This window comes from Microcebus murinus, chromosome 14 (genome assembly GCF_040939455.1).
Source record: "Microcebus murinus isolate Inina chromosome 14, M.murinus_Inina_mat1.0, whole genome shotgun sequence".
Taxonomy (NCBI): Eukaryota; Metazoa; Chordata; class Mammalia; order Primates; family Cheirogaleidae; genus Microcebus; species Microcebus murinus.
In genome coordinates this window covers 55,138,720-55,160,300 of record NC_134117.1, presented here as the reverse complement: position 1 = coordinate 55,160,300, position 21,581 = coordinate 55,138,720, and the positions used below count along the sequence as shown (strand labels likewise).

The window sequence follows — 21,581 nt, the reverse complement described above, 5'->3', positions numbered from 1 at the left end:
TATGACACAGCATTCTCACTCCTAGATATTTACCCAAGTAAAATGAGAACTTATGTTGATTTCTTTTTTAAATAGCTTTATTGAGTAATAATTTATGTATCATACAATTAACCTTTTAAAGTATATATTTCAATGGCTTTTAATATATTCACAATCATGCAACCATCATAACAATCAGTTTTAGAACATTTTTATCACTCCAAAAAGAAATCCCAAGACCCATTAGCAGTTACTTCCATTCTCCCTCTCTCCTACTTTTTGTCTCTATTAGATTATTTTACTTAGCATGTTCAAAGTTCATTTGTGTTGTAGCATTTTCAGCACTTCAATTATGTTTATGGACAAATAATATCCATAGTATGGATATACCATATTTTATTTACCCACTAATGGACATTTGAGTGATTTCTACCATTTTGGCTATTATGAATAATGCTGCTATGAACATTTATGCAAAAGTTTTTCTGTGGACATGTGTTTTCATTTCTTTTGGGTATATACCTATGAATGAAATTTCTTGGCTATATGGTTATTCTATGTTTAGCATTTTTGAGGAACTGAAGAACTGTTTTCTAGACCAGCTACATCATTTGATATTCCCACTAGCAATATACAAGAGTTCTAGTTTCTCCACATCTTTGTCAATACTTGTAGTCATTTTTTTTTAAGGAATGGGATCTTTTTTATTTTTTTTATTTATTTTTTATTTCAGCATATTATAGGGGTACAGATTTTAAGGTTTCAATAAATGCCCTTTCCCCCCTCCCCCCACAAGTCTGAGCTTCCAGCATGACCATCCCCCAGATGGTGCACATCTCACTCATTATGTATATATATACCCGCCCCCCCCCCCGCCCAATACCCTATTACTGTAGTACCTATGTGTCCACTTAGGTGCTACTCAGTTAATACCAGTTTGCTGGTGAATATATGTGGTGCTTGTTTTAACATTCTTGGGATACTTCACTTAGTAGTATGGGTTCCAGCTCTAACCAGGAAAATATAAGATGTGCTATATCACCATTGTTTCTTAGAGCTGAATAGTACTCCATGGTATACATACACCACATTTTATTAATCCAATTCTTGGATTGATGGGCACTTGGGCTGTTTCCACAGCCTTGCAATTATGAATTGTGCTGCTATAAACATTCGAGTGCAGATGTCTTTTTTGCAGAGTGTCATTGGATCTTTTGGGTAGATGCCCAGCAATGGGATTGCTGGATCAAATGGTAGATTCACTTGTATCGCTTTAAGGTATCTCCATATTGCTTTCCACAGAGGTTGAACTAGTTTGCAGTCCCACCAGCAGTGTAGGAGTGTTCCTCTCTCTCTGCATCCACGCCACATTATTTGGAGACTTTTTGATAAAGGCCATTCTCACTGGAGTTAAGTGATATCTCATTGTAGTTTTGATTTGCATTTCCCTGATGATTAGAGATGATGAGCATTTTTTCATATGTTTGTTGGCCATTCTTCTGTCTTCTTTAGAAAAGTTTCTGTTCAAGTCCTTTGCCCACTTTTTAATAGGGTTATTTGATTTTTTTCTTGCTGGTTTTCATGAGCTCTAAGTATATTCTAGTTATCAGCCCTTTATCGGATACGTAGGATGCAAAAATTTTCTCCCATTCTGTAGGTTGTCTGTTTGCTTTCATGACTGTTTCTTTGGCTGTGCAGAAGCTTTTTAGTTTCATCATGTCCCATTTATTTATTTTTGTTGCTGCTTTGATTGCTTTTGGGGACTTCTTCATAAACTCTTTGCCTAGGCCGATGTCTAGGAGAGTGTTTCCAACATTTTCCTCTAGAATTCTAATAGTTTCGTACCTTAGGTTTAAGTCTGTTATCCAGCGTGAGTTGATTTTTGTGAGAGGTGAAAGGTATGGGTCCTGCTTTAGCCTTCTACAAGTGGCTATCCAGTTTTCCCAGCACCATTTATTGAAAAGGGATTCTTTTCCCCAGTGTATGTTTTTGTCTGCTTTGTCAAAGATTAGATGGCTATATGAGGATGGTTTTATATCAGGATTTTCACATCTGTTCCACTGGTCAATATTCCTATTTTTGTGCCAATACCAGATTGTTTTAATTACTACAGCTTTGTAGTATAGTTTGATATCTGGCATATTAATACCTCCCATTTTGTTTTAAGGGATGGGATCTTCACTATGTCACACATACTGGTGTGCAGTGGCTATTCACAGGTGCAATCATAGCACACTACAACCTCCAACTCCTGAACTCAGGCATTCCTCCCTTCTGTCAGCCTCACAGGTAGCTGGGACCACAGGCACAGTCACTGTGCCTGGCTTGTCATTTTCTTAAATCGCTGTTCAAGTGGCTATGAAGTGGTATCTCATTGTGGTATTGATTTGCATTTCTGTAGTGACTAATGATGTTGAGTGTCTTTTCATGAACTTATTGGCCATTTGTATATTTTCTTTGGAGAAATGTCTATTCAAATGCTTTGCCCATTTTTTAAATGGATATTTTAATTGTTGAGTTCTGAGTACTTTATATATTTAAATACTACTAAACCTTTATCAAAAATATGATTTGCAGGCCGGGCGTGGTGGCTCACGCCTGTAATCCTAGCACTTTGGGAGGCCGAGGCGGGCGGATTGCTCAAGGTCAGGAGTTCGAAACCAGCCTGAGTGAGACCCCGTCTCTACCAAAAATAGAAATAAATTAATTGACCAACTAAAATATATATATACAAAAAATTAGCTGGGCATGGTGGCTCATGCCTGTAGTCCCAGCTACTCGGGAGGCTGAGGCAGTAGGATCGCTGAGCCCCGGAGATTGAGGTTGCTGTGAGCCAGGCTGACGCCATGGCACTCACTCTAGCCTGGGCAACAAAGTGAGACTCTGTCTCAAAAAAAAAAAAAAAAAAATATGATTTGCAATTTTTCCCCCATCTGTCTGCCGTCTTTACTTACCTGAAGCACAAAAGTTTTAAATTTTGGCAAAGTCCAATTTGTCTGTTTCTTTCTTTGGCTTCTTGTGCTTAAAGTGTCATATCTAAGATGCTGTTACCTAGATGTTATGCCTAATTGCCTAATCCAAGGTTTTGAAGATTTATACCTATATTTTTTCTAAGAGGTTTATTGTTTTAAACTTCAAAATGATCTTTGACCCATTTTCAGTTAATTTTAGGGTAAATTTAAGTTTTCCTAAGTTTATTCCCAGGTAATTAACTTATTTGTTGCTGTTGCAGATGAGCATTTTTGTTTTTATTGCTTCCTGTGACTGGTTATTTGTATATAAAGGTCATTTTTTAAAGGGAATGCCATTTATTTTTTAAATGATCATTTTTCAAGTAGTATAACTGCTTCAAAAATTCAGTCTTGAAGTTTTACTGAAAATTTCCGCTTTTGGAATCATTTGCCTTCCCTTCATATTCCTTATTTAAGTTTAAGAAATCTAAAATGCATAGAATAGAAAATTCTTTACTTTTCACTTGTGTCATTGGGGTGGTGAAACCAAAGTTGTCTTGTCAAGACTTCCTATTTAAATCAAAAGTAGGCAGAATTTGTTTTGGAGCAAGAGGGATTGATGGTGATATTATGCCAGTTTGCAAAGTAGATCTATATAGTTTTCAGTTGGGTTTTGCTAACTCTGTGATTTGACTTAATCTATATACTTTGACTTTTGTTTTTTTAGTTCACTTGTTTATAGAAATATACTTTTTTTTTTTTTTTTTTTTGACAGAGTCTCGCTTTGTTGTCCAGGCTAAAGTGAGTGCCGTGGCGTCAGCCTAGCTCATAGCAACCTCAAACTCCTGGGCTCGAGCTATCTTTCTGCCTTAGCCTCCCGAGTAGCTGGGACTACAGGCATGTGCCACCATGCCCGGTTAATTTTATATATATATATCAGTTGGCCAATTAATTTCTTTCTATTTATAGTAGAGACGGGGTCTCGCTCTTGCTCAGGCTGGTTTTGAACTCCTGACCTTGAGCAATCCGCCCGCCTCGGCCTCCCAAGAGCTAGGATTACAGGCGTGAGCCTCCGCGCCCGGCCAGAAATATACATTTTTATTAAAATTTTATTTAATTATGTTTATTAAAGAAAATGTAAATGTTGAGTAAAGAGAAAATTGCCTGTGATCCTACTTCTCAATTGTTAACATTTTAAACATTTCTTTTAATTACTGTATAAAGTCTGAAAAAAATTTTATATATTTATGTAAATGTATTCTTTAAACTTAGAAATTAGATTTTAAAAATCCCACACCTATATATTTAGCACTCTCCAAATTACAAAGCAAATCTAGCTTTTCATGTCATTTGAGACACTCTTAGCAACAAATCCAGCTATTCTTGAGTTCTTGACCCACGTAGAAAAGTAATTGGCATTTCTTAAGTGTCTTCTATGTGTCAGGTATCATCCTAGGCACTTTCATTTATATTACTGCTTTTGGCTAGGTGTGGTGGCTCATGTGTGTAATCCTAGCACTTTGGGAGGCTGAGGTGGGAGGATCGCTTGAGGCCAGGAGTTTGAGACCAGCCTGGGCAACAGTGAGACACTGTCTGTACAAAAAATAAATAAAAATTAGCTGGGTGTAGGTGTGGTGGCATGCTTGGGTAGCCCAGCTACTCGGGAGGCTAAGGCAAGAGAAGGATCACTTGAACCCAGGGGTTGGAGGCTACAATGACTATGATGATGCCACAGCAGTCTAGCCTGGGTGACAGAGTGAGACCCTGCCTCAAAAAAAAAAAAAAAAAAGAATTGCTTTAAAAAAATTACTGCTTTGTTTGTTTTTGTTTGTTTGTTTTTTGAGACAGAGTCTCACTCTGTTGCCCAGGCTAGGGTGAGTGCCATGGCATCAGCCTAGCTCACAGCAACCTCACATTCCTGGGCTCAAGCAATCCTACTGCCTCATCCTCCCGAGTAGCTGGGACTACAGGCATGCGCCACCATGCCCGGCTAATTTTTATATATATACATTAGTTGGCCAATTAATTTCTATTTTTAGTGGAGACGGGGTCTCGCTCTTGCTCAGGCTGGTTTCGAACTCCTGACCTTGAGCAATCTGCCCGCCTGGGCCTCCCAGAGTGCTAGGATTACAGGCGTGAGCCACCGCGCCTGGCCCTGCTTTTTAAATTACTTGTTGGAGGTCACATTTGGCCTCATTTTGATACTTTTCGTTTTTGCTTATTCTGGTTCCTGTTAAAGGCACCACTAAATAAAGGTGAACATTACTGATGGGTCTTACTCATTTGGAGGGGGCTCTTGATATCATTTATGGTAAAATTTTAGATTCTCTATTCTGGGAATAAGAATCCTGAGCTTTTGGAAATATATGTATTTATAACCTAAGGTGTTTGAAATAGTTGAGAGGTATATCATATAGTTTAAACATCAGTGAAGAATGGTACCATTTTAATATTAATAAGATTCATTTCTTTCTCAAATGTTGTTCATTAGCCTGCATTATTTGTTTAGGGGAACCTGGCTTTTCCTAGTTCAAACAGAAACTCGAAACATTGAGTTTATTTAACTCCAAATGTGAATTCAAATTCTGATTTAAATATTTTAAAAAGTGGATTAAAATTTATTCATAAACTCTTTCTCTGATATAGATGCAGCATTCGTTGGATCTCTGACAAGCAAAAACAAAATAGCATTGAGAAATATTGCATTTTGGTGATACGGAGTGGAGAGGGATAAATACCTGAGAATTATTTACCTTACTTCATTATTTATTTGACTATAAAAGTTTTAACTACAGGGTTGATGGGAGAAACTATATTAATTGATACCCTGGGTTAAACAGAAACCCAACTCATATTAGCACATAGGGGAATTCATTGAATTATTGTGGGGAAAGGGAGTTGTCTTAAAAGGTCAGGAATGTGATTAGACTTGAAGAATAACTGGAATATCAGAACATTTTCTTCTCTCTTGTCTTTCTTCTTTTGTGTATATCTAGTTCACACTTTTTTTTTTTTTTGAGACAGAGTCTCACTCTGTTGCCCAGGCTAGAGTGCTGTGGCGTCAGCCTACCTCACAGCAACCTCAAACTCCTGAGTCCTCCTGCCTCAGCCTCCTGACTAGCTGGGGCTACAGGCATGTGTCACCATGCCCGGCTAATTTTTTTCTATATATTTTTATTTGGCCAATTAATTTGTTTCTATTTTTAGTAGAGACGGGGTCTCGCTCTTGCTCAGGCTGGTTTCGAACTCCTGACCTTGAGCAATTTGCCCCCCTCGGCCTCTCAGAGTGCTAGGATTACAGGCATGAGCCACCACGCCCAGTCTTTACTTCACATTTTAATCTTCCCATAGAAGCTTCATCCACTTTTTTGACCTATGTGATAAAACCTGGTCCCTAAGTTTGCTTGAGCTTTATTTCTATAGTTAAGTAATTCAAAGAGTAACTGCTATTTCTTTCTCAGTTTCATTTCCAAAATTTCCAGGAAAGAACTTTGAATAGCCACTTGATTAGGGAGAAGTATCACACTGTATGTAACATGACTGCTGAACCTATGGGAATGAACTAAAGGTAGAATAAGACGGCAAAAAAGGCAAAAGGGGGCAGTTTCCAGAAGAAAGAGAAAAGGAGTGGTGGAAGGGCTATTGGCAAAAACAGGTGTGTGTTTTGGAAATGATCTTACCTTGAGATTCTTTCTGACATGGAAAACTTAGGACTTTGGAAGAACTTCCCAAAGATGGCCCATGTATGTAGCACTTTCAGTTAAGGGTAATATCTTGGCTTAGTGCTGATTTCCAACATGAATTTTGAAATGCTATTCAATTGGAATTATGCCAACAACTGGGCTCACTGCTCAGTGGGAAAGAAGCTAGCATGATTTCTGAGTTTTTGATAGAAAAGTTGGTCATAGCATTAAAGCACTTGCCCATCATATTCTTAAGTACTAGACATGTAGCTTACTCTCTTTGAGAGTGGAAGTATGACTGGAATTCATGGAGTTAAGTTAAAACAAATGGCAATTTGCAGAGGGATTATAGAGTAAGAACATAAATATGACTAGTTCTATTAGTAATCACTCATTTGTCTTGGAAGATACATCCTGCTTAGATGGAAAAGACATGCCCAAGTCCTGTTATATAGCATATTGTTGTGTCCTGAATTAGAAGCCTGAATTCATGGTGGTCTTTTGTGTTGACTGTGAAAACTGTCAGAAAGATGAAGTCTGAACACAGATGTCAGGAGGACCAACAGTTGAATAAGGGATCTGTATGAGGAAAAATAAACTAAAACTGGAACCTTCTAAAAGAGAAGTTTTGGGCTGGGTGCAGTGGCTCACGCCTATAATCCTAGCTCTCTGGGAGGCCGAGGTGGCCGGATTGCTCAAGGCCAGGAGTTTGAAAGCAGCCTGAGCAAGAGCGAGACCCCTTCTCTACTATAAATAGAAAGACATTAAGTGGCTAGCTAATATATATAGAAAAAATTAGCCAGGCATGGTGCCACATGCCTGTAGTCCCAGCTACTCAGGAGGCTGAGGCAGTAGGATTGCTTGAGTCCAGGAGTTTGAGGTTGTTGTGAGCTAGGCTGAAGCCACAGCACTCACTCTAGCCTGGGCAACAAAATGAGACTCGGTCTTAAAAAATAAATAAATAAATAAAAGAGAAGTTTTGGATCAAGTGTAGAAGGTGTGGAGAGTCTGTTAAAATGACCCTTGAGGAAAATTTTTAGTGAACATTTAGGTTAGAATATGAAGCATTCTTGGCTGATCTAACTGCAGTGGTGTTCACAACTAATTGATCACAACATGTTAAAAATTTCTGTTTCTTCTCCACTCCCACTGCTTTACTTCACTGGCCTTAAAAAAAAAAATTCTTTAGTCTGCCTTATAAACTTTGGAATGATTTGTCTGGGAAAAACAAACTTTTAAAAATGTTGCAACTTTTTCTTGGAAGAAAGATGTTAGACTGAAAGACTAATAGAATTATTTGCCAGGTGCTCTGTTCTAGTAATTCATTGAGTAATTTGTACTTAAAATTCAATGACTTGTGATAACTCAGTGTTGTAAATACAAATGTTCCTTGGCTCACGATGGGATTACATGCCAATAAACCAATTGTGAGTTAAAAATGTTTTAAGTTGAAGATGCAGTTAATACACCTAAGCTACTGAACATCACAGCTTAGCCTAGCCTTCCTTAAATGTGCTAAGAACAGAACACTTACATTAGCTCACTGTTGGGCAGAATCATCTAACACAAAACCTGTTCTATGATAAAATGTTGAATATCTCATGTAGTTTATTGAATACCGTACTGAAAGTGAAAAACAGTGGATGGATGTGAGAAACTTGAAGTATGGTTTTTTTTTTTTTTACTGAATGCACCATTGTAAAGTTGAAAAATCATAAGTCAAACTGTCATAAGTTGGGGACCATCTGTATTTACAGTACAGTAGAGCTATTTTAAGATCTGTTCCCAGGTTTGATTGACCTGTTGAAAGTATGGGACTGGACTTTCCTAGAAGGACTGTAGGAAATTTTTGTGTTTGGATAGTAGTACACTTTGCATTTTATTTTTATCCAGGCCTACCTGAGAAATATTAATACTTCCCAGTAAGATTTCCTCCATACTGTTTTTTTTATAGTTTTAAAAATATAATCTGCATACCAAACATTATATGCAATATACATGTATGTTACAAAATTATGTAATAAACACTCATGAACCTACCATCCAACCAAGAACCAAAATATTATCAGTAACTTATCCATACTGTTACAGCACTAAATTTTATTCCAGTATATAAATTATCTTTGGATCTTTGACACTTGGGTTTTCTTTTCTTTCCTTGTCTTCTTCTCTCCCTCCCTCCTCTGTCTTTTTTTTTTTTTCTTTTTTTCTTTGAGACAGAGTTTCGCCGTGTTGCCCAGGCTAGAGTGAGTGCCGTGGCATCAGCCTAGCTCACAGCAACCTCAAACTCCTGGGCTCAAGCAATCCTCCTGCCTCAGCCTCCCGAGTAGCTGGGACTACAGGCATGCGCCACCATGCCTGGCTAATTTTCATATATATATATATATATATATATATATATATATATATATATATATATATATATATATATACATTAGTTGGCCAATTAATTTCTTTCTATTTATAGTAGAGATGGGGTCTCCCTCTTGCTCAGGCTGGTTTCGAACTCCAGACCTCGAGCAATCTGCCTGCCTCGGCCTCCCAGAGTGCTAGGATTACAGGTGTGAGCCACCACGCCCAGCTCCATTTATTTTATTTTATTTTATTTTATTTTTTTTTTTTGAGACAGAGTCTCGCTTTCTTGCCTAGGCTAGAGTGAGTGCCGTGGCGTCAGCCTAGCTCACAGCAACCTCAAACTCCTGGGCTCAAGCGATCCTCCTGCCTCAGCCTCCCGAGTAGCTGGGACTACAGGCACGAGCCACCATGCCCGGCTGATTTTTATATTATATATATTAGTTGGCCAATTAATTTCTTTCTATTTTTATGGTAGAGACGGGGTCTCGCTCAGGCTGGTTTTGAACTCCTGACCTTGAGCAATCCGCCCGCCTCGGCCTCCCAGAGTGCTAGGATTACAGGCGTGAACCACCGCGCCCGGCCTCCATTTATGTTTTTATCCAAGTTTTTATGCCACCACTGTCCCGGCCCTTTTTTTTTTTTATTAGAACATGATTTTTATTTCATCATATTATGGAGGTACAAATATTATTAGGGTTACAAATATTGCTCCTTCCCCCTCCCTCCCCCCGAAATGTCCCATCCCCTGGTGGTATGCACCGTACAAGTTATGAAAACATACATACCTTTCCTCCTCCCCACTCCTGCCTGCCCACCACCTGCTAGAAAGTTTTTTTGTTTTGTTTTGTTTAACATTTTGGTTACATTGTATATCTTTGCCTCTCCCTAAGAAGGGTTAGAGTTATGCCCTCCCCCTCCAGAATGCTCGTCCCATCCCTAAGATTGGGTCCCCCCACCGAATCTCTGGTGGGTATTGCCACCATTTGAAAATCGAAGTTTAAATCAGTCAGTACCAATTTGATGGCAAACATATAAAGAAATGCTCAACCTCTCTAATTATTAGAGAAATGCAAATCAAAACCACAATGAGATACCACCTAACCCCAGTAAGAATGGCCTATATCAAGAAATTCCTTTTTTTTTTTTAAAAGCAAGTCTTCTCAGGGATGATGTTTGAGATTGCATCCACTTTGACCCATTTAAATTCTCTTTCAAGGTTGTTTGAAGGTTTAGAACAGTAGGCATTTGTAGCTTACTATTCTTGATAAAGCCATTATGTCTTTTGGGATACTTGATTCTTAGATGCTCCATGATGATTTGCTTTGCAAGCTGCTGAGTGAAGGTGGAAATAAATGGAAGTGAGACATCATAAGTAGGGAAACCATTGTTTTAAAAACCTGTGATTGATGAAGATGCTTGCCAGTTAACATGCCACTTGAGGGTAAATGAGACATGGTATTTAAATAGATTAGAGGAATTCCCTAGAGTAGAAGAACCATTCCCTAGAGTAATTAGAAATTCAGTTATATTTTTACATAAGATAAATTGAAGTAAAATCTATTTTAAAGGGAGAGGTGATACCAAGGGGATGTTTGTATCCAGTGGTTCTCAATGTGCAATCCTTAGACCAGCAGCATCAGTATCACCTGGAAACTTGTGCAAATTAGACTCCTGAGACCTTTAGATGATTCTGATATAGCTAAAGTTTGAGATCCACTGCTATAGAGGTCTATCTTCATTGTTATTAACTTTGATTGGTATGGAGTAATGCTGTATGGGTCACTTCTATTGCAAGTGACAGAAATCCATCTTAAACTAGCTTAAGAAAAGGAATTTGCAGGCTGTCTTAGCTGGGTTGGGAGATTGTTGGGATAGCTCACAAATTCAAAGCAATAGTTGCAAAGAATCAGTGCCCTGGGGGTTGGAACTTCGTGTCTCTGCATGACTTTGTCCTGTTTATAGATCCTAGATAAGTGTAGAAGTATGGTCACAGGGCAGCTCCAGATTCACATCCTATGAGCTTAGCAACTCCAGAGGAGCTGCTTTCTACTACTCACAAGCCCATCACTCAACCATTATGTTCATGGGGATGAGGGTCAGTGACTGATCTAGGCTGGGTCATACGTCTGTCTATAGGAGGAAAGGATGAGAAAGTGTGCTACTTTGGCAATGTAGTTCGCTACTAGATAATTGGGTTTGCTTTCTAATAGGCTTAAGTATTGTTGAAAAGGAGAAGAAGAAATCTGGAGGTTTTTAGAGTTAGAAAGTGGAACATACTCATATTTACAGTATTTCTTAGCCACTTTTTTGTTAGAGAGTAGTTATCTTAAAAGGTTTAGGGTGCCTTAATCTGAGAGTTGATGTTTTATGTTTATTATTTTGTATGAAGATAATTTTTGTCACTATAAAAATAAATATACTAAGAACATCTGGAAAATATAGAGATATAGAAAAAAATCACCTAATATTCTGCTACCCAGAGACAACTACATTTTGGTGAATATCCTCGGTATATTTTCTTGCATATTTTTACGGTCATATTATGATGTTATTTTTTTCTTTGTTTTGATCAGTATGAATTATTTACAACTGTCTATCAAGGTAATGAAAACTTAATCTCATTCAGTATAGAGTCCACCAGGGTTGTATGATGTTAATTTTTAAATCTTATTTTTTCACTTCATAAGTGAAGGATATGTTTTAAGGTTTTTGACATATAACAACATCATTAGACAATTTTAATTGTTTAGTTGTTCATTTGATGGACAAAAATGGTATTGAATTTTAATTTTTTATGTCATTAACCACTAATAAGTTTGAGCATTTGTTTTGGTTTCACTATTTATGGTTTCTGTTTGTGACATTCCAAATTATACATTTTTCTAAATTAGCATCTTTAGTGTTTTTTTAAATATTGATTTGTATGAGCTCCTTAAAAGAGTTCTGTTTTCTTTAAATAGTTTCCTAGTTTACAGGCACGGTGGCTCATGCCTGTAATCCTGGCACTCTGGGAGGCCAAGGCAGGTGGATTGCTCGAGGTCAGGAGTTCGAAACCAGCCTGAACAAGAGCGAGACCCCATCTCTACTAAAAATAGAAAGAAATTAATTGGCCAACTAATATATATATATAAAAAATTAGCTGGGCATGGTGGCGCATGTGTGTAGTCTCAGCTACCCGGGAGGCTGAGGCGGTAGGATTGCTTGAGCCCAGGAGTTTGAGGTTGCTGTGAGCTAGGCTGATGCCACGGCACGCACTCTAGCCTGGGCAACAAAGTGAGACTCTGTCTCCAAAAAAAAAAAAAAAAAAGTTTCCTAGTCTATAGTTTACAGGGTTTTTTTTTGACATATAAATTGAAATTATCTTGTGTATTTAAATTGCATCTGGCTTTTGATATGTTGTTTTCTCATTTTTGAGTTTAGACATTCTCTGCTTTTAGAGATCTAATAACTTCTTTTGATGTTATTTTGTTATTGTTGTTGATTATAACTGTTTAATCCATCTAGAATTTATTTTGAAGCATGATGTAAGGTAAAGCTATATTTATTCATATGATTAATGTTCTGAATTTTTATATAAACTATCATTCTTAAAATATTTTCAAGCTGTGTTATACTTGAAGAAAAATGCAGCTTAAGCTTTTTAGTTATTTCTGTAGGTTAATGGTTTTTGATTCATTGTGCAGTTTAAAGACAATGAAAGATGACAAACTTCAGTGACAAAGTATATTTTGGCAATGAAAAAATAACCTCTTATGTGATAAACTCTCATCCGAGTTAAAAGTTTAGACAACATTTGTGATTAGCCTTTTGTTAGTACAGTGAAAACATTTGTATTTTCTGGAAATAGCATTTACTCATGAAGAAGATTATGACAGAAATCTGTTTAAACAGAAAATTCTAGACTCTTCAGACAGCCCAGCCTTTTGAAAAAGCCTTGTGCTTTGGCAGAAGCCCAGGAGAGGAAGTGTCTACATCTGCTACATTCTAGAAACCTTCCCAAAATCACTGTAAGGCAGCCAAGAGAGCAGTGTATTTCACTACTTGTGGTTCTGGAAGTATCTCAAAGTTTGCAGCAAACTTGAGGGAAGAGATTTAGGAGTACTTTCAGAAAGTCAGTTTTGTGGTGATCTATTTTTATTGAGATTCAAGTTATGGGGAAAGTGGGGTTATTTTTCAGCTTTTGTGGAATAGGGATCTTTCGATGTAGTCTTGAACCTGTTAGTTTAGCTCAAGCCGCATGGCAAGAGTCTGAGGTGCCTGCACAAGTCAGAGTTACCAATAGGAAGGAGCCTGTTACTGGGGCAAACTATGTTAACTTATTCTTCTGTAAGGTAATAAGAAAGACATAAAGTCCAGGTTTATAGTGGAGAAGGAATAAGAGAAGAGTGCTAGCAGGGTATCTGGGAAAGTGGGGTAAAGCCTTTCTGTTGGTTAGTTGATATCCTCATTAGAAAACACAGTACTACCAGGGACATAGAGAAAAAATATGGAAGGGCTTTGCTGCCAGATTTTTAAAAAGGAAAAAATAAATAGCGATAGCTATGTCTTAGGCTAAGATTTTTTACATAGAACATAGTAGATAAGAAAACTCAATACTAGGTCCTTTGAGAGAAATTACTAGTTTAAATGGACAGGGCTGTTTATTCATTTTGGATTCTCTACAATTAAAAAAAAAAAGCTGGACATGGTGGCCTGCCTGTCGTTCAAGCTACTCAGGAGGCCGAGCATAAGGATCCTTTGAGCCAAGGAATTTGAGTTCAGCCTGGGCAACATAGCAAGACTCCCCCCTTCCTCTCCATCAAAGACAAAAACAAAAAGTGGCATTATTGAGATATAATTCGTATACCATACAGTTCACCTATTTAATATTCATGGTTTGGTGGTTTTTAGTAGTCTCACAGAGTTGTTCAATCACAGTCTATTTTACTTACGTATTTATTTTTTAAGAGATGGGATCTTGCTTTGTTGCCGAGGCTAGCCTCCAACTCCTGGGCTCAAGCCATCCACATCATTCTCTGGAGTAGCTGGGACTATAGGCCGGCGCCACTGCACCTGGCTGATTTTAGAACATTTTCATTGCCCCCAAAACTACAACTTTTAATTGAATTTATTTTAGAATTTAAAGCCATATAGAGAAAAGATGGACTAATTTAGAAATTTGAAGGATTAAACAGAAACCTCTGAAATCTTTTTACTTTAACACATACTCTAACATCTTTAAAATGCATTGGTAGACTGGATGAGGTGGCTCACGACTGTAATCCTAGCACTCTGGTTGGCCGAGGTGGGAGGATTGCTTGAGGTCAGGAGTTCAAGACCAGCCTGAGCAAGACCAAGGTCCCATCTCTACTAAAAACAGAAAAAATTAGTTGGGCAACTAAAATACAAACAAAAAACTAGCTGGGCATGGTGGCGCGTGCTTGTAGTCCCAGCTGCTTGGGAGGCTGAGGCAGGAGGATCTCTTGAGCCCAGGAGTTTGAGGTTGCTATGAGCTAGGCTGATGCCATGGTACTTACTCTAGCCAGGTCAACACAGTGACATTCTGTCTTAAAAAATAAAAAATTAAATTAAAAAAATAAAAGATAAAATGCACTGGTAATATTTAACAAATTGGTATATTTTTATGGGAAATTGATGGTTTGGATCTAGATCACAGAGAAAATTATTGTTCAGGCTGTACGAAAGAGCCACTATTGTTTAGTTACTCTAATTGTAATAGTAACTAAGGAGAAAAACTCAGCTTGAATTTTTAAGCATAAATTATCAGGTGATAAACATGTACATTTTTCCCTAATGTGAAATGTCAAGGTAGTACTCTCAGTAAAGGAAGAATAAAATAGTAGCTATTAAATTATTAAACAATTTATAAGAATTAACATTAATTCTATGGGCAGCCTTGGAATCTGACTTTCATTTTGTTCATAGAAAGAATAGGTAAGGAACATTTCCCTTCCCCTCTTTTTTTAATCTTTTAAGTAATGGCTGTATTTTTCTCTTGCAGGTGTGTGAACCTGTAAAATGAAATCTTCCAGGATGATCTGGTGTATTTTAATTGTAGGGATTCTACTTCCCCAGTCTTTGGCCCATCCAGGCTTTTTTACTTCAATTGGTAAGTCTTAATATTTTTTGGTTTGTGTTGTTTTTGTATTTAAAATTTTCCATTTTTTTGTTTATTGATTGATTGATTGAGACAGGATGTCACTCTGTCGCCCAGGCTAGAGTACAGTGGTGGTGTTATCATAGCTCACTGCAACCTCACACCCCTGGGTTCAAGGGATCCTTCTGCCTATAGGTGCATGCCACTACGCCTGACTAATTTTTCTATTTTTTGTAGAGACGGGGTCTTGCTCTTGCTCAGGCTGGTCTTGAACTCCTGGCCTCAAGCAATCCTTCCACCTTGGCCTCCCAAAGTGCTAGGATTACAGACATGAGACACTGTGCCCAGTCTCATTTTTAGTGTTTTTAAATCTATAAAAACAGATACAGTGTATTCCCAAAGACTGAAGCATCGGTTTACTCCCTGCCCCTCTAAAAACTCCTCTCTCTCTTTTTAAAATAATTTATTATTTTTTTAAAGTAATTTTTCCTGGCTACAAAAATGATATGCATTCAGATTATAAACTTACGAAAGTTTAGGAAAACATATCAAAGAAAGTCCACAGATAGACAAATAACATGCTGCATATTATTTTCTTTTTTCTTTTTTTTGAGACAGAGTCTCACTTTGTTGCCCAGGCTAGAGTGAGTGCTGTGGCATCAGTCTAGCTCACAGCAACCTCAATCTCCTGGGCTCAAGCGATCCTACTGCCTCAGCCTCCCAAGTAGCTATGACTATAGACATGCGCCACCATGCCCAGCTAATTTTTTGTATATATCTTTTTAGTTGGCCAATTAATTTCTTTCTATTTATGGTAGAGATGGGGTTTTGCTCTTGCTCAAGCTGGTTTCGAACTCCTGACCTCGAGCAGTCCGCCCGCCTACGCCTTCCAGAGTGCTAGGATTACAGGCGTGAGCCACCACGTGCGGCCTGCATATTATTTTCTGACTTGCTTTTTCCATTTAAGAATCTGTGAACAGGCCAGGCGCAGTGGCTCACGCCTGTAAATCCTAGCTCTCTGGGAGGCCGAGGTGGGTGGATTGCTCAAGGTCAGGAGTTCAAAACCAGTCTGAGCAAGAACGAGACCCCATCTCTACTATAAGTAGAAAGAAATTAATTGGCCAACTCATATATATAGAAAAAATTAACTGGGCATGGTGGCACATGCCTATAGTCCCAGCTACTCGGGAGGGTGAGGCAGTAGGATCGCTTGAGCCCAGGAGTTTGAGGTTGCTGTGAGCTAGGCTGACGCCCCGGCACTCACTCTAGCCTGGGCAACAAAGTGAGACTGTCTAAAAAAAAAAAAGAATCTGAGCACAAGATTTTTTTCTATATCATAATTTTTCTGCATCTTTACAGGTATTAAAAAACTAGCATATTGGCTAATGGGGTGGGGGGAACATCAGTATGTGGAATTTAAGACCTTTCTATGTCCCCCTCCTCCCAGAATATTCCTCATACTTTGACTGTCTTTTTATATTTTCCTGTATGCGTGCTTTATCCATCTTCAATGAAATGTTTTTTCTTTATTCTGTTGACCAATATTACCCTTGTAGAATTGTAGAGCTAATGGAAACATAAGTATTTTATGACACCTGATTTGAGGATATAAAATGATGACTCTCATCCTATTCTAAATAACTAAGCATAGATCATTTGAAACTTCTTTTTAGTGTGTTTTTATTGAATGAAAAATTAGTTTCAAAAACAAAGGCGAGAGAGGAGTTGAACAGACATTGATCCTTAGAAAGTTGTGTTGTTTTGTATTTTAAAAATACATTTGTAGGTAAAAAAACAATTTGCAAACATAGTCTAAGCATGCAAAATTAAGTAGCTTGAAAATTAGAACTGGAATACTTGATTAGAAAAGTTTTTGGCTTTATTTTGATTTACCTGGTGAAAAAAGGAAAAGAAAAAAGATGACCCTCTCTAATGTGTCTGATTCACCACCAGTTAAGTCTTTATAGAATGAAGCATTCTCAGTCATTCTTAAATTATTCTAAAATACTTGTGTTGATGAAAACGAGTATTTGGTAACCTTCTTCTCCCCTTCCCCTTCTAGGTCAGATGACCGATTTGATCCATACTGAGAAAGATCTGGTGACTTCTCTGAAAGATTATATTAAGGCAGAAGAGGATAAGTTAGAACAAATAAAAAAGTAAGCAAAGTGTTTTTACTTATCATGACTGACTCTACCTGGATGTTTTCTTTTTTTTTTTTTTTTTATTTCGGCATATTATGGGGGTACAGATTTTAAGGTTTCAATAAATGCCCATTTCCCCCCCCCCCAAAAGTCTGAGTCTCCATCATGACCATCCCCCAGATGGTGCACATCTCACTCATTATGTATATATATACCCGCCCCCCTCCCCCCTCCCACCTGCCTAATACCCTATTACTGTAGTACCTATGTGTCCACTTAGGTGCTACTCAGTTAATACCAGTTTGCTGGAGAATATATCTGGTGCTTGTTTTTCCATTCTTGGGATATTTCACTTAGTAGTATGGGTTCCAGCTCTAACCAGGAAAATATAAGATGTGCTATATCACCATTGTTTCTTAGAGCTGAATAGTACTCCATGGTATACATATACCACATTTTATTAATCCATTCTTGGATTGATGGGCACTTGGGCTGTTTCCACAGCCTTGCAATTATGAATTGTGCTGCTATAAACATTCGAGTGCAGGTGTCTTTTTTGTAGAGTGTCATTGGATCTTTTGGGTAGATGCCCAGCAATGGGATTGCTGGATCAAATGGTAGATTCACTTGTATCGCTTTAAGGTATCTCCATATTACTTTCTACAGAGGTTGAACTAGTTTGCAATCCCACCAGCAGTGTAGGAGTGTTCCTCTCTCTCCGCAACCACGCCAGCATTTATTGTTTGGAGATTTTTTGATAAAGGCCATTCTCACTGGGGTTAAGTGATATCTCATTGTGGTTTTGATTTGCATTTCCCTGATGATTAGAGATGTTGAGCATTTCTTCATATGTTTGTTGGCCATTCTTCTGTCTTCTTTAGAAAAATTTCTGTTCAAGTCCTTTGCCCACTTTTTTTTTTTTTTTTTTTTTTGAGACAGAGTCTCGCTTTGTTGCCCAGGCTAGAGTGAGTGCCGTGGCGTCAGCCTAGCTCACAGCAACCTCAAACTCCTGGGCTCGAGTGATCCTTCTGTCTCAGCCTCCCGAGTAGCTGGGACTACAGGCATGCGCCACCATGCCCGGCTAATTTTTTATATATATATCAGTTGGCCAATTAGTTTCTTTCTATTTATAGTAGAGACGGGGTCTCGCTCTTGCTCAGGCTGGTTTTGAACTCCTGATCTTGAGCAATCCGCCCGCCTCGGCCTCCCAGAGAGCTAGGATTACAGGCGTGAGCCACTGCGCCCGGCCTCTTTGCCCACTTTTTAATGGGGTTATTTGATTTTTTCTTCCTGATTTTAGTGAGTTCTACCTGGATGTTTTCTTTCTCAAGCTAAAATATTCTCTTGAGTAGAGATGAAAGCCATCATTCAGTCTTACAAAACCAGCTGAAATGGCTAAAACAGAAGCACAGAAAACAAGAATTAGGCCTCTGCCAAGGTTCACATGGAAAAACATGGATTAAGATAAGAATATGGATGGATATGGGGAATTGACTGACAGATTTTAAAGTGTTGCTAGTATTTTCTTCTATATTCCTTTAACCTCCGCAATCAAGCCTCCTGCTGGAGCAATTTTCCAATTCTATTTATCCTTCACTCCTGTGGTTCCATTGTAGAGATTATAGTGATAAGGGTGGTTAGTATTATTTAATTGATAGTTTTTCTCAAATACTAATTTATTTTCAGTTGACTCAAGTTCATAGTTAATCCTGATCTGAGAATTCCTGTCTTTTATCTAATGAGTAGCTAAGTATTCAGTTTTTTTGTTTTAAAATATAGTTTCTAGATACTGGATATAAAAATTCGGTATAAGTTGATTTTAACGAACATGTAACTGAATTTGGGTTGGGCTAATTTGTACTTTGTAATCAGTTACAAATTTGTACTTTGTAATAATCAGTTCCCCATTGGCCTTAGGGACCTATGGGGAAATGAATTTTTAGATTTTTACTGGAGGGATACAATCACAGCTTTACTAAGAAGGGAGGTTCCATTTACTGTAACCATTTGGGAGAAACAAAACTAAAACAAGATCTTATGGTTGTATTTTGATTCTGTCAAGTTAGAATTTTATCCATAAAAAGATACTGCTTTTTTTTCTTTTTTCTTTTTTTTTTTTTTTTTGAGACAGAGTCTCACTTTGTTGTCCAGGCTAGAGTAAGTGCCGTGGCATCAGCCTAGCTCACAGCAACCTCAAACGCCTGGGCTCAGGCGATCCTTCTGCCTCAGCCTCCCCAGTAGCAGGGACTATAGGCATGTGCCACCATGCCTGGCTAATTTTTTCTATATATATATCTTTTTAGTTGGTCAATTAATTTCTATTTTTAGTAGAGACGGGGTCTCGCTCAGGCTGGTTTCAAACTCCTGACATTGAGCAATCCGCCCGCCTCGGCCTCTCAGAGTGCTAGGATTACAGGCATGAACCACCATGCCTGGCTAAGATATTGCTTTTTAAAGAGCCTGTATAATTTACGTTTTGTGTGTGTGTAAGACAGTGTTTCTCTGTCACCCAGGCTTGAGTGCAGTGGCGCCATCATAGCTCACTGCAACCTCTAACCATGCTGAAGTGATCCTCCTGGCTCAGCCTCCAGAGTAGCTGTTCTTGCCACCATGCTCAGCTGATTTTTAAATTTTTTGTAGAGGTCGGATCTCTCTGTGTTGGCTGGTCTTGAACTCCTGGCTTCAAGCAGTCCACCTGCCTCTGTCTCTCAAAAGTGCTGGAGTACAGGCATGAGCCACCAAGCCAGGTCTATAATTTTACTTTAAAAAGAAATTGTAGTTATAGTTTAACTCAAAAACCTCTAGTCTTGGCTGGGCACGGTGGCTCACACCTGTAATCCTAGCACTCTGAGAGGCCGAGGTGGGCGGATTGCTCGAGGTCATGAGTTCGAAACCAGCCTGAACAAGTGCGAGACCCTGTCTCTACTATAAGTAGAAAGAAATTAATTGGCCAACTAATATATATGGAAAAAATTAGCTGGGCATGGTGGCGCATGCCTGTAGTCCCAGCTACTCGGGAGGGTGAGGCAGTAGGATTGCTTTTGCTTGAGCCCAGGAGTTTGAGGTTGCTGTGAGCTAGGCTGACGCCACGGCACTCACTCTACCCTGGGCAACAAAGTGAAACTCTGTCTCAAAAACAAAACAAAACAAAAAACATGTAGGCTTTTTTTTTTTCCTGAGTGCTTTTACTCAATTGTATTTTTTCTTATGAAGTGTATGTACAACTCCTTTTTTATGTTTTACATCTATAGATGGGCAGAGAAGTTAGATCGGTTAACCAGCACAGCGACAAAAGATCCAGAAGGATTTGTTGGGCATCCTGTAAATGCATTCAAGTTAATGAAACGTCTGAACACTGAGTGGAGTGAGTTGGAGAATCTGGTCCTTAAAGATATGTCAGATGGTAAGTCTGAGGAGACTAATGAGCCAAAACGTAAAGCAATATTGCTATCACTTATAGAAATGCTAAAATTGGGGATAGATTCAGTCCCCAAAGCATCAAGTTTGATGTTGTAATTGGATTATTGCATGGTTGCATTTGGTTTGAATAGAGTGAATTTAGTCAAGATTCTGAATTCTTTTATTAAAAAAGAAGTGGTTTCTATTGTTGGTGATTAACACTGGTGCTTTGTGTTTTGAAATCTATAAAAGTGAACAGATTGTTTGGCATGTAGCTTCATTTCTGAGAGTTTTTTTAGGGGGTATTACCTTCATGCTTTAAAAATTTATGTATCTTTAATCAATTTTTAAAATGTTGGGAGTGTTACTATGAAGAGAAGTGTTAGCTTTGTTTTAACTACTATTTTGAAGCTTAGGATTATTTTACTCAATGTAGACAATAAATTAAAAGGCTGAGGCTGCAAACAGTGATAATGAATAAGTCTTTTTATGTGAAACGATAAAATTATAGTTAAAATGTTTAGATATTTTGGATATTTTAGTGACAGACATAGAAAACTAAGTCTGGAGTTTAAGGAGGTAAAGGGATTATGCTTAATACATAGTAGAGGCTCAAATATTTATTGAATTATAGGTGGCAAAAAAAAAAAGAGGGAAAGAGCTGAGCTTGCTATGTAGATGAAATACTTCAAGGATGCTTACTGGTGTTTGTAAGCAGTGAAGTAAACTATTATGCATAGGACAGGAAACCTTGAAAAGAAAAATTAAGGCAAGTACTTGTGAATACTTCTTCACTATGAGAAGGAAATGCCTTTGGTTATTTTCTCTACTATATAACACCCTGAGAACATTTTTAAGGAAGTGTGTGTGTATGTATCTATGTATGTATACATGCATGTATCTTTTTTTTCCTCTTTTTATTAGAGGATTTAAGCAACTTCTTGGATTTTGTTTGGGGCATAAGAAACATTAG

The 21,581-nt window shown here is 38.0% G+C and overlaps 1 protein-coding gene across 2 annotated transcripts in view; it reads left to right on the top strand.

The window, feature by feature from the left end:
- Nucleotides 1–21,581, top strand: part of P4HA1 (prolyl 4-hydroxylase subunit alpha 1) — an 81,846-nt gene that overhangs the window by 9,593 nt on the left and 50,672 nt on the right. For both annotated transcript variants that reach the window (XM_076010085.1, XM_076010084.1), the window contains exons 2-4: nt 14,970–15,077; nt 17,128–17,224; nt 20,461–20,612. In XM_076010085.1, coding sequence (XP_075866200.1) covers nt 14,987–15,077; nt 17,128–17,224; nt 20,461–20,612 — 340 coding nt within the window. In that variant the 5' untranslated portion in view covers nt 14,970–14,986. The remainder of the gene's footprint in view (nt 1–14,969; nt 15,078–17,127; nt 17,225–20,460; nt 20,613–21,581) is intronic.